This window comes from Muscardinus avellanarius (genome assembly GCF_963383645.1).
Source record: "Muscardinus avellanarius genome assembly, chromosome: 13".
NCBI classification, from domain to species: domain Eukaryota; kingdom Metazoa; phylum Chordata; class Mammalia; order Rodentia; family Gliridae; genus Muscardinus; species Muscardinus avellanarius.
This window is the reverse complement of record NC_137799.1, coordinates 89,975,930-89,988,600: the sequence shown is the minus strand read 5'-3', so window position 1 is coordinate 89,988,600 and position 12,671 is coordinate 89,975,930. Positions and strand designations below refer to the sequence as shown.

Below are 12,671 nucleotides of genomic sequence, written 5' to 3'. Positions count from 1 at the left end.
TCATGTTCTCTTTTTTCTTTTCCTTTTTTAAGAGGGATATCCTGGGAATTGAACGCTAGGGCATGCTACTTCTGAGCTTCTTCCCCAAGTCCTCTTTATTTTTTTATTTTGCAGGTCTTCGCTACCTTGATCCTCCTGTCTCAGCCTCCCAAGTGCTAGGATTATAAGCATGCACCACCACGCCAAGCCTTTTTATTTTTTATTTTGAAATATAGACTTACTAAGTTGTTGAAGCTGGCCTCAAACTTGTGCCTCCCAAGTACTGGGACCACAGGCATGCATCACTATGCCTGGTGTGGCTGTGTATTTCTTGGGGCAGTAAACCCAAGTCTTTGCATATGAGCGCAGTTCCTGATTCAAACTTTAAGTAAGATATTCATGTAGCTGATGGATAAAGTTCCAAACTTTTTATAGAAAACATCTATTTTTGCTTTTCTAAAAAACTCAATTACATCATTTTCAGGGAAATGGATGGAACTGGAGGACATTATGCTAAGTGAGATTAGTCAGTCACAAAAAATAAGAAATCAGATGCTTTCCCTAATATGTGAAAGCTAAGGAGAAATGGGTCAAGGAGAAAAGCTAAGGAGGAACTCTAGATGAAAAAGAAAATCCTATAGAGGAGCAAACAAGACAACCTAAAGGAGGAGAAAGGAGGGGGGAAGAGGAAAATCTCTAAAACACACAATGTACTTAAACATATCGAAGTCAACCACTAAGCCAAGCAAGGGAAAGAGGGGCAGGGCGGGAATGGGGTGGGAATTGGGTAGGGGTTAAATCAGTGATGTGTGCATGTCTCTACACACAAGTTTTTTTTTTTTTTTTACCCCAATATGATGTATGAATATAATGCACCAATAAAAATAAAAAAAAATAAAGGATAAGTCTTGTTCCATAATAACTACAAAAAATGCTTAAGAAACATGAGTTTGTAGTAACTGGTGGGTGGTAGGTTGGAGAAGGTGGCTAAAGGCTCAACCCTTTGAAAAATGTTACAAAAGTAAGACTCTAAATTGTAGCTGAAAACAAATACATTCAGGTAACAAATATGTGTAACATGCTTGTGGCCCTTTAAATATAGTCTGGGGCTATGTTAAAGCATAATTGTGAATTATTTAAAACCAGGTCTAAATATAAATTTCTGTTTTATAGAGCAAGATGAAGACGGCATACTAGAAACCTTAAAAACATATGAAGATAAAATCCATCAGCTGGAAAAAGATCTTTATTTCTATAAGAAAACAAGCAGGGATCTGAAGAAGAAACTCAAAGAACTGACCCAGGAAGCAGCTCAGTGGAAACTGACTGTATCAGAATGTAAGAAGCGTCGTTTTGCTAACCCTGGCCCTCCAGCATTGGTGACATTAGGCCTGATTCAAAGTGCAGCCTATCCCAAGTGACTGGGTTATTTAGGAGGTGACATTTAACTTCTGTTTATAGATAAAATAGTTTCCTCTATCTATAAGAAAGAATCCCATGAGAGGTGAATGAATGAATGAATGAATGAACGAATGTGTATGTGTGAAGGTAATGAGCATTTTTTAAAATTTTTGTTACCAGAGGCCAAAGCTTTATTCACTCTAGAAAATACTTAGATCAGATTATAGCCCGGGCATGGTGGCGCATACTTGTAATCCCAGCATTTGGGAGGTTGAGACAGAAGGATCATGGTTCACAGACAGCCTCAGCTATTTTATGAGGCCCTCTGCAACTCAGTGAGACCCTTTTTCAAAATAAAAAATAAAAAATAGGGCCGTGGGTGTATCTCGGAGTTAGAATGTCCCTGGGTTCTATCCCCAGTAGCACCCCCCCCCAAAAAAAAAGCCAGCTTTTTTCTGCTGGGCGTGGTGGCGCACGCTTGTAATCCCAGCACTTGGGAGGCTAAGACAGGAGGATCACACAGATTTAAACCCAGCCTCAGCTACTTAGTGAGGCTCTCAGCAACTTAGTGAGACCCTCCCTGTTTCCAAATAAAATATAAAATAGGTCTGGGAGTGTAGCCCAGAGGTAGAAAGCCCCTGGGTTCCATCTCCAGTACAAAAAAAAATTGAAAATTAAAGTACAGTATGGATGAAGTATTATTTCCAAAGACTATATTAACTCCGAATAAAGGTTGATTCAAATAATATCTTGTATCACATAAATGCTAGGGTCAGTTCATCCTTGTTAATGGATTTATGAATCATATCAGTTGGAATGTATACAGTGTCTAAAGGACCCATTCATTTTACCTCATGCACTGGCCATAGATTGCCATTACAACTCCTTAACTTTCATTTTTCTTAAGAGTTGAAGAGTGCAGCTGACTTTCTAAAATATTTAAAATATGAAGCCAGGCATGACAGTGCACGCTTGTAATCCCAGTACTTGGGAGGCTGAGGTTCGAGGCCAGCTTCAGCTACTTAGTGAGGCTCTCTGCAACTCAGTGACACCTTTTTTCAAAATAAAGAATAAAAACTAGGGCTGGGGTGTAGCTTGGAGGTAGAATGCCTCTGGGTTTAATCCCCAGGACATAAAAACAAACAAACAAAAAAATATATATAATGCAGAGTACTATATATAACTAAATTATAAACATTTTTCTCTGAAGTCCAGGGGTTAAACCTAGGGTCTATAAACTATATCTAAAATGATACCTAATGATCACTTGTTAATTGACATATGCCAGTGGTTTTTATAGTCCTTAATTCACTTAATCCTTAAAATAACCCTATAAGTTAAAATAGCTGCTGTTTTCCTATTTATAACAAACTAAGCCTTCTGATTACTATTAGAAAAGATGTGCAATATAGGATAATAAAAGGCAAAAGTGTATGTATTTTTAAGATATATCAGGTCTTTCATACTATGATCTCTGGAAGTTAAAAAATACAATAAAACCTATGTTGAGACAAAGATGTTCCCATGCATAAATTATATGCAGGTATATAAAATTAGCAGTTTCATAAATGAAATGACCAAACATGACAAAATACTGTGTAAAAATAAGAAGTGCCAGGAAGGTAATATATTGCTAAGATTAAATATGCCCTCATTAAAACAGCAAAATAACCTGTAATCTCAGTACTTGGGAGGCTGAGACAGGAGGGTCACAGGTTTGAGGCTAGCCTCACCAATTTAGTGAGTCCCTCAGCAATATGACGACACTGTTTCAAAACATAAAATAAAAAGGGATAGCCGGGCATGGTAGTACCCACTTGTAATCCCAGCATTCAGTGAAGCAGAGACTCGAGGATTGTGGTTCATGGCCAGCCACAGTTACTTAGCGAGGCCCTTCCCAATTCAGTGAGACCCTATTTCAAGAAATTAAAAGATTAAAAAAAAAATAGGGCAGCCGGGCGTGGTGGCGCACGCTTGTAATCCCCGCGCTTGGGAGGCGGAGACAGGAGGATCACGCTGGTTCGGAGCCAGCCTCTCTGGCTTAAGAGACCCTGTTTCCAAATAAAAAATATAAAATAGGTGTGGGAGTGTAGCCCGGAGATAGAAAGGCTTCCAGGAACCCAGTACTGCCAAAAAAAAAAAAGGGGGGGGGGCTGGGGGTGTAGCTCAGAGATAGCATGCCCTTGGGTTCCATCCCTGGTAACACACACACACACACACACACACACACACACACACACACACACACTAGGGCTGGAGGTGTAGCTCGGAGGTACAATGCCCCTAAGTTCCATCCCCAGTACAGAAAAAAAAAAAAAAGATCCATGTTGAATATAATAGCACAAGTAACATAGTTGTAAAATTGATAACTCAGTAATATTTGTAGAAAAGTGTTTCTAGTGCCACCTTATGATATTTATCATGTACAGACATTTTCACAAATCGTTTCATTTAGCCCTCAAACTTAGGGTGATGACTGCAGGTTTGAGGCTAGCCTTAGTAACTAAGCGAGACCCTGTTTTGAAATAAGAAATAAGATAGGGCTGCAATTTTGCTTGGAAGTATAACACGCCTGGATTTAATTGCCAGTAACTAACTAACTCTCTCCCTCTACCTTTCCCTCTCTCTCTCCCTCTTCCTCTATCTCTCTCTCCCCAAAGCACATAGTTGAAACTTTTACTTGAAACCCTACTTGCAAAACATTAAAAAGTGCCAGGCAGGGTGAGTCACACCTATAATCCTAGCTATTTAGGAAGCTGAAGCAGGAGGGGGGCAGCTATAATTTATCAAGATTATCTCATAATAAAATTTAAAAATGCCTGGGAAACAGGGCTTGGTGGTGCATGCTTATAATCCCAGTACAAGGGAGGCTGAGACAGGAGGATTGTAGGTTTGCAGGCAGCCTTAGCTACTTAGTGAGGTTCTCTGCAATTTAGTAAGACCCTGTTTCAAAATAAAAGAAAAAAATATTAGGCTGGAGGTGTAGCTCGGAGGTAGAATGCCTCTGGGTTCCACCCCCAGTACCACAAAAAATAAAGAAGAAATTAATAATAAATAAATAAGGCCTGGGACTTGGGAATGGTGGCATACACCTATAATCCCAGTACTTGGAAGGCTGGCATAGGAGGATTGCAGGCTGTTCTCAGCAATTTAGCGAGACCCTGTTTGAAATAAAAATGGTTGGGGGTATAGCTTGGTGGTAGAGTGCTCCTGAGTTTAATCCTCAGTACCAAAACAAAACAAAACAGCAACAAAAAATAAAGACCTGGGAATGTAGCCCAGAAGTAGAGTGCTCCTGGGTTCAATCTCCAGTACTGCAAGGAAAAGAAAAGTAAACAAATGTTAAGCATGAAACAACAATCAACATAGGACCAGGTTTAAGAAGATGCAGCCAGGCAGGTGGTACATGCCTGTAATCCCAGCACTAGGGAGGCTGAAACAGGAAGTTTATAGGTTCAAGGCTAGAGCACAGTAATTTAGTGAGACCCTATTTCAAAATTAAGATAAAAATTTTAAAGGGGGTGGAGGTTTGCCTCAAAGGTAGAATCCCCCTAGGTTTAATCCTCAGTACCACAAATAGATACATACATAAAATTTAAAAAGAAAAAGAAAATCCACTTTCTGGGCTTGGGGTGTAGGTTGATGATATACCCGTCAGGTAAGAGGCCCCTGTTCAGTCCCCAGCACCGAAATAAAGGCAAAATATCCCCCCACTTTCTTGGAATTAGACATCTACTGAGTCTACAAGACATTTCTTTAAAATGGCAGTGTGCTATGTTGGTATACAGATTTACGAAACCTGGATCCTTATTCTGCTCTTTAAGAAAACAGCTAAAACAAATAATCCTGAGGAGATGTAAGATGATGGTAACATCTGTCTGAAGAACTTGTCAAGATGTCTAGTCTTGATAATAATGCCAAAGGTATTTTAGCTAAACTGCTTTTCTACCTAGAAATATTTTACTTAACTTTTGCAACTAAGGATTGAACCCAGGGGCACTCCACCACTGAGTGATACCCTGGAGCTTTTTTTTTTTTTTTTTAAATTTTGAAACAGAGTCTCACTAAATTGCTGAGGCTTGCCTCAAACCTATGATCCTCCTGTTTCAGCCTCCCAAGTACTGGGATTACAGACATGTGCCTGCTGGGTTTTATTTACTTAATTTTGTAGTAAGGATGGAACCTAGGGATGTTCTACCTCTAAGCTATACCCCCAGTCCTATTTTATTTTGAAACAATGTCCCACTAAGTTGACAAGGGCCTCCTTAAATTGCTGAGACTGGCTTTGAACTTGTGATAAACAAATAGATAAAGTCTCCCAAGTACTGGGATTATTTATTTATTATTTTATTTATTTACTTTTTGTGTGGTACTGGGGGGATGGAACCCAGGGATTTCTACCTCTGGGCTACACCCCCAGCCCTATTTTATAATTTATTTTTTAAAATTTTTTATTGGTACATTATATTCATACATCATATAGGGGTTAAAAAAACTTGCTTGTACATACATGTACACATCACCAATTTATAATTTTTTTTGAAAACAGGGCCTCACTAAGTTGCTGAGAGCTTCACTAAGTAGCTGAGGCTGGCTCCGAACCTGTGTGATCCTCCTGTCTCAGCCTTCCAAGCGCGGGAATTACAAGCGTGCACCACCACGCCCAGCTATTTATTATTTTAAATAATTTTATTGGCTCATTGTAATTGTACGTCACAGTGAGATTCAAAGTGATGCCGGGCGTGGTGGCGCATGCTTGTAATCCCACCATTTAGGAGGCTAAGACAAGAGGCTCACGGTTCGCGGACAGCCTCTGCTACTTAGTGAGGCCCTCTGCAATTTTGCCATCATATTCTGTAGTTCCATCCATCTTTTTGCAAATGACATAATTTTGTTTTTCTAATTATTTTTTGAGACATGGTCTTGCTGTATTGCTCAAACAGGACTTACACTTAGGGGCTCAAGCGATTTTCCTGCCTTGGCCTTGAGTAGCTAAGACTACAGATGTGTGGTGCAATGCCTCACTTTTAGTTCATTGTTTTTCAGTGTGTGTGTGTGTGTGTGTGTGTGTGTGTGTGTTAGTGTTGCTGGGGATTGAACTCATGGGCATTCTGCCTCTGAAATTCACCCCAGCCATATTTTTAGTTCTTTGTTTGGAAATAGGGTCTCAGTTGCTGAGTGCCACACTGGGTTGCTGAGGCTTCAATCCTCCTATCTCAGCCTCCCAAGTATTAGGATTCCAGGTGTATTCCACCACCCCTGGTTTAGTTCATTGGTTTTGAGAGTAGTCTTTTTGTTGTCTGCCTGCCAGACTTATATTTATCTTTTTAAATATAATTTGGCATTTTAAAATAGCAGATTAATCTCTTTTTTTGGTGGTGTTACTAGGGATTGAACCCAGAGGCATTCTACCTCTGAGCTACACCCCCAGCCCTATTTAATTTTTTATTTTATTTATTTATTTATTTATTTATTTATTTATTTATTTTTGGTGGTGCTGGGGTTCCTGGAAGCCCTTCTATCTCTGGGCTTTTTTTTTTTTTATTTTTGGAAACAGGGTCTCTTAAGTCAGCGGGGCTGGCTTTGAACCAGCGTGATCCTCCTGTCTCTGCCTCCCAAGCGCGGGGGTTACAAGCGTGCGCCACCACGACTGGCTAATTTTTTATTTTAAAACAGGGTCTCATTAAGTTGGAGAGAGCCTCACTAAGTAGCTGTGGAGAATCTTCGATCTCCCTATCTCAGTCTTCTAAGTATTCTACTTCCGAGCTACATCCCTATCTCTATTTTACTTTTTATTTCCAAACAAGTCTTGCAGCTGGTTGTGGTGGTGCACCCTAGTAATCCTAGTACTTGGGAGGCTGAGACAGGAGGATCACAGGTTTGAGGACAGCCTTAGCAAGTGGTGAGAATTTCATCACCTAGTAAGAACTTGTTTCAAAATAATAATAGGGGTGGAGGTGTAACTCAGAGGTATAAGGCCCCAGGGTTCGATCCCTAGTACCATTAAAAAAAAAAAAAGCCAGGTCTCACCACTCCACAGTGCTGGCCTCAAACTTGTGACCCTCTTGTTTTAGCCGTCCGAGTACTAGGATTACAGAGTACTAGTACACTGTGCCAGACAAATTAATTTTTTGACTAAAATCTTTTGCCTACTTGGTGGTAATGCCTTTGTTATAATGTATGTTTTCTAACATATTTTGTGAGGCTAAAATCAGTTTATAAGTAATTAAAACTATCCTTGTATCACTTTAAATCATTATCAAACTATATATAAGGAATCCTAACTTCTCCTTTTGTTTTTCTTGTGGTGCTGGGTCATGGAAGCCAGGGCCTCAAGCTTGCTAGGCAAGGTGCTCTACTATTGAGCTATGCCCCAGGCCTGGAATCCTGACTTTGTGGATGCGGTGTGTGACCTGGGGTAAATTAGTCTTTCCCTAGCTTGTTACTTCAGTTGTAAAATTCTGGAAGTGGGAAACTTCCTATTATGAGGAATACGGTAGCGCTTGAGACCGGCCCTTGGCAGCCCATCTTGCTCTTTCACACGTGATCCTTAAACATAAGTCATCTGTAGGCAGGCATGGTGGTGCATGCCTGTAATCCTACTACTTGGGAGGCGGAGACAGGAGGGTCACAGGTTAGAGGACAGCCTCAGCAAGTAGTGAGACCCTCATCAAACTGTTGAGACCCTGTTTCAAAATAAATATATAAAATAGGTCTGGGAGTGTAGCTCAGAAGTAGAATGCCCCCAGGTTCAGTCCCCAGAAACACACACACACACACACAGACACACACACACACAGACACACACACACACACACACACACTTTTCTGGCCTCATCCGCAGACACTGGCCAGAGGAGAATCTTTAATAGCTCTGTGGCAACTCCAGTGTGTAGCCAGGTTTGCAGGGCACCATCTCTGGCCAAATTTGTATCCTCTCTAGTTCCATGTGAGAAGCTATGCCATTTATAGTTCGGATACTTCCCCCCGCCCCAAAACTAGAAATTCAGCTCTGTTTTAAGCTGAGGATTCCAAGCTAGGGTGAATACCTACGGGAGCCAGTTAACCAAAAGGCGCTGTCAGGCCTGCTGTGGCCTCTAATGGTGGCGGCAGTTCTGCTGCTGTTGCTGGGCAAAAATCATTAACTCCTCTTATTTTTGTAGGAAAGCTGGAAATCTGTATTTTTATAGGAGATGTTATAATTTTTTTAAGTTTTGAGTTAAGGTTAGAGGCCAAGTAAAGCATGTCTGTGGACCAGATTTGTTTTGGGGCTACTGGTACACAACCTATTCTTAAACCTTGTCTCCATAGCACTAAAAGTGTACTAAGCATCTATCAACAGATATTAAAATTGGCATTTTTCAGCTGGGCATAGCGGTGTATGCCTGTAATCCCAGTACTTGGAAGGGTGAGTAGGAGGATCACAGCTTAGAGGCAAGCCTCAGCAGCTAAGAGAGATCCCTTTTCAAAATAGAGAATTTTTTAAAAGTGCTGGATCCAGGCATGATGGCACACAAGTACTGACTTGGGAACTGAGACAAGAGGATCACAGGTTCTCAGAGAGCCTCAACAACTTAGCTGGGCCCTTGGCAACTTGGACCCTGTTTCATAAATAAAGGGCAGGGAGTGTAGTTCAGAGGTAGAATGACCCTGGGTTCGATCCCCAGTACTGCAAAAAATAAAAATAAAAATTTGGCACTTTTCATTATATTAAGGTACATAAATTTTTTTAAAAGCAAGATTGTGTGTGTGTGTGTGTGTGTGTGTGTGTGTGTGTGTGTGTGTGTATTTTATTGGGATTAAACCCAAGGACATTCTATCTCTGGGCTCCACCCTCAGACCTATTTTGTTTCTAGGTTGATAAAAGAGTCTCACTAGCTGCTAAAGCTGGCTTCAAACCTGCTATCTGACTGTCTCAGTCTCCCAAGTCCTGGGATTTCAGGTACACACCACCATGCCTGGTTTAGATGTTAACTTTGATATTAGATATGGTATGATTTAAGCATTTTGAGCTTTGATCCCTTCACCCTCTCTAATCACTCATTACACTTGTTACCCACTTGGGGGTATGCTCTCATCTACTTTTTTTGTGGTACTAGAGATTGAACCAGAGACATTCTGTCTCTGAGCTACACCCCAACCCTGTTTATTTTTATTATTATTTTTTGTGTGTGGTACTGGGGATGGAACCCAAGGCATTCTACCTCTGAGCTACACCCCTAGCCCTATTTTTTATTCTTTATTTTGAAACAGGGTCTCACTGAGTTGCAAAAGGGCTCACTAAGTAGTTGAGGCTGTCCTCGAACCACGATCCTCCTGTCTCAGCCTCTCAAATGCTGGGATTACAATTGTGCGCCACTATGCCTGGCTTCTTTTTTACTTTTTGAAAGATCTGGCTAGGTTGCTGAGAACCTCTCTTAAGATATCAGGGCTGTTCTTTAACCTGCAATCCTTCTGTCTCGGCCTCCCAAGTACTGAGAATACAGGCGTGTGCCACCATGCTTGGCTTCTCAGCTCCACGTTGATGGTAGAAGTTGTTCTGCACACCCCAGAGTCATTGGAGAGCACAGCCCTGGAATATTCTGGGAGGCCCAATCACAACCAGATTTTCACACACATAAGGCCAAGTCCTGAAGCATGCTGCAGGCCTGGTGCAGAATCAGTGTTCTGTACTTGGCCAGGATCTGGAATTCATCAACAGCAGGCCGCACAGAAGGTGGGCTTAAAAGGCACTAGAGACTTAAAGCACTCCTGGGTTTCCAGGGAGGAACCACATCCTTAGAAGATAATTTATCAGCTTTGTCCCAGGTATTAAAATCCTGAGTTATCACACGCAAGATACCCTATAGGTGAAATAATTCATATTCACAAATTTGTCTAGAAGAAATCATTAAACAAAAAAGCTGAAAAGCATCCTGTATATTGAGTGATAGTCATGTGCTTATTTTAGGATATTATGGTTAAAATATCTGATTTTGAGGAAATTTCTAAATTTTTGGTTTGGGGATTATTTTTAGATCATGATGCTGGAGATGGAATCCTGAACCCAGAAGAGGCAGGTGTGCCTTCAGAAGAATTAAAATGGGCATCCAGAACTGAAAGTGTGACATTAAAAGGAAAGGAAACACAAGTAGACGATTCTTCAAGCAGTCTAAGAACACAACCAAATACCCAGAAGCTTTGGGAAGATGTCCCGGAGTCACCTCTATTTTATAGCTCTTTAGCTCCCCCTGTTGGAAAGTTGATAAACAATGAGGATAAAACTGAAATAGACGAAAATCAGTTTAAAAAATCCCACTGTCGACCTTCCCCCCAAATTCAGCCAGGGGGAAATGTGGGACAGCTTCATGGTGTCACACCTGTAAAATTGTGTCGTAAAGAATTACGTCAGATTTCTGTCTTGGAGCTATCATTACGACGTTCCGGTCTTGAAGTTGGGGTTGGATCGATGACTGCCGATTCCATTGAAGTTTCTAGGAAACCAAGTGACTTAAAAACGTAGGCATTTAACAATAGAACTTTTTTTTTTTTCGGTGGTACTGGGGTTCCTGGAAGCCCTTCTACCTCCGGGCTACATTCCCAGGCCTATTTTATATTTTTTTATTTGGAAACAGGGTCTCTTAAGCTAGCATAGCTGGCTTCGAACCTGCGCGATCCTCCTGTCTCCGCCTCCCAAGCGCGGGGATTACAAGTATGCACCACCACGCCCGGCTAATAGAACTTTTAATATAGTAGATATGTAAAAAGGTTCCCTTTTCTAACCTGTTAAAAGTGAAAGCTCAAGCTCACTAGCTCTTTCCTCTGGATAAAGGAAGAAGGGGAGGATTGAATCAGTAATCTTTTTGCATTCTATAGAGGTATATATATTCTCTAGGTATGTTTTGGAAGTTTTAATTTACATTTCCAAAATAATTAAACACATGTTTTTTCTAATAATAATATTTAAATATTCCCACTTTTAATGCTTATGTTTTTAAGGCACATTTTTGTTTTTTTTAAAAAAATTTAGGACTATTTTAAGAACAAAATAATAGAGTAAAATGTCCTTCAAATGTATATTAATATTAAATTATATTCTAAAAGTATAACTCTAAGTATATTGCTGCTATTCTAAAATGCAAGTATACTGCTATTTTTTTAAATCCAGCTAAATATTCCTTGTGTCAAAGGGAGAGTCTCCTGCTACACCTCGTGGCCCTGCTGAAACCGTGAGCCACAGTGTAGGCTGTGGGCTGAGACAACCTGCCAGGCCTAGGAACTAGGTTGATTTATAATTCTCAGAGCCCACAGAAGTTGAGTGCCTCAGTCTTGATGTTTTAAACATGTTATTTTTCTGGGCTTAGTTTTTAATTATATTATTGGCTTGCTAATAAAACCATATAAGTTTTCACCTATCTCCTGCCCTATGCGTTCAATATATCTCTCATGCTATCAAAATTTGAGAAAAGATGCAGTCCCATGGAAGAGGGAAACAATGATAGAATATGGGATTATAAACCATGATAGATAGAATGGGACACTAAGCACCCCAGCATTTCAGAGAGAAGAGCTCGGACTTTGAGCTGTCTGGAGGACGTTTGTAGAGCTTGAGCTGGGGTTCAGTCAGGTTTTCTCTACCACCTGTTTCATCAGGGTTTCAAACAGGCAGGCCGAAATGCATCGAGGCCATACATGTGTAAATGGAACTTGTTGAAATTTCCTTCGAGTTTTTGGTCAGAATCTCACTATATAGTATTTAAAATTGAGAACTGAACCACTTGCCCACTCATTCTTTTCACCATATTTTTCCATCTTAGGCAACAGCTCAAATTCTGATGTCCTGGGGTATTGTTTCATTGCTTTCCCAAACTTTCACTTGTAAAGCAAAGTTGAGTTTCTTGGACAAATTCATGTTTGAGCGGAGGCAGCAGCAAAACCACCGTGACTTACAGACGCCTACCCAGTGAGAGTGGCCCGCTTCCTTGCTGAGTTCATTTTCCTCTCCGATCTGCTACAGACTTCACTCGGATACTGGGCATCTCTTCCAAGATCCAGCTGTAGCCTTGCCCTGCACTTGAGGCAGCCCTCCTTTTTCTCCTTGCTGTCTCCAAGAGACAAGTTCCTTGTCCTAGCACCAAAAACCAGTTGGTAGGGAAAGAAAGATAATAGGTGAATAGTTTGTTTGTCACTAAAGCAATGTACTTAGATTATGGGTCAAGTAGATTTCTGTGGACTTACCTGGGAACTAGACAGTTTGTAACACTGATCCAATGAGAAACTGCTTCCTAAGTTTTAAACAACTAATTTATAAA

At 40.6% G+C, this 12,671-nt stretch overlaps 1 protein-coding gene across 5 annotated transcripts in view; it reads left to right on the top strand.

The window, feature by feature from the left end:
* KIF27 (kinesin family member 27) overlaps nt 1–10,882 on the top strand; it is a gene marked incomplete at both ends in the record, with an annotated part of 111,863 nt that extends 100,981 nt beyond the window's left edge. For all 5 annotated transcript variants that reach the window (XM_080709267.1, XM_080709268.1, XM_080709269.1 and 2 more), the window contains 2 exons: nt 1,153–1,317; nt 10,398–10,882. In XM_080709267.1, the coding sequence (XP_080565393.1) occupies nt 1,153–1,317; nt 10,398–10,882 (650 nt within the window). The remainder of the gene's footprint in view (nt 1–1,152; nt 1,318–10,397) is intronic.
* Nucleotides 10,883–12,671: the final 1,789 nt, after the last annotated feature.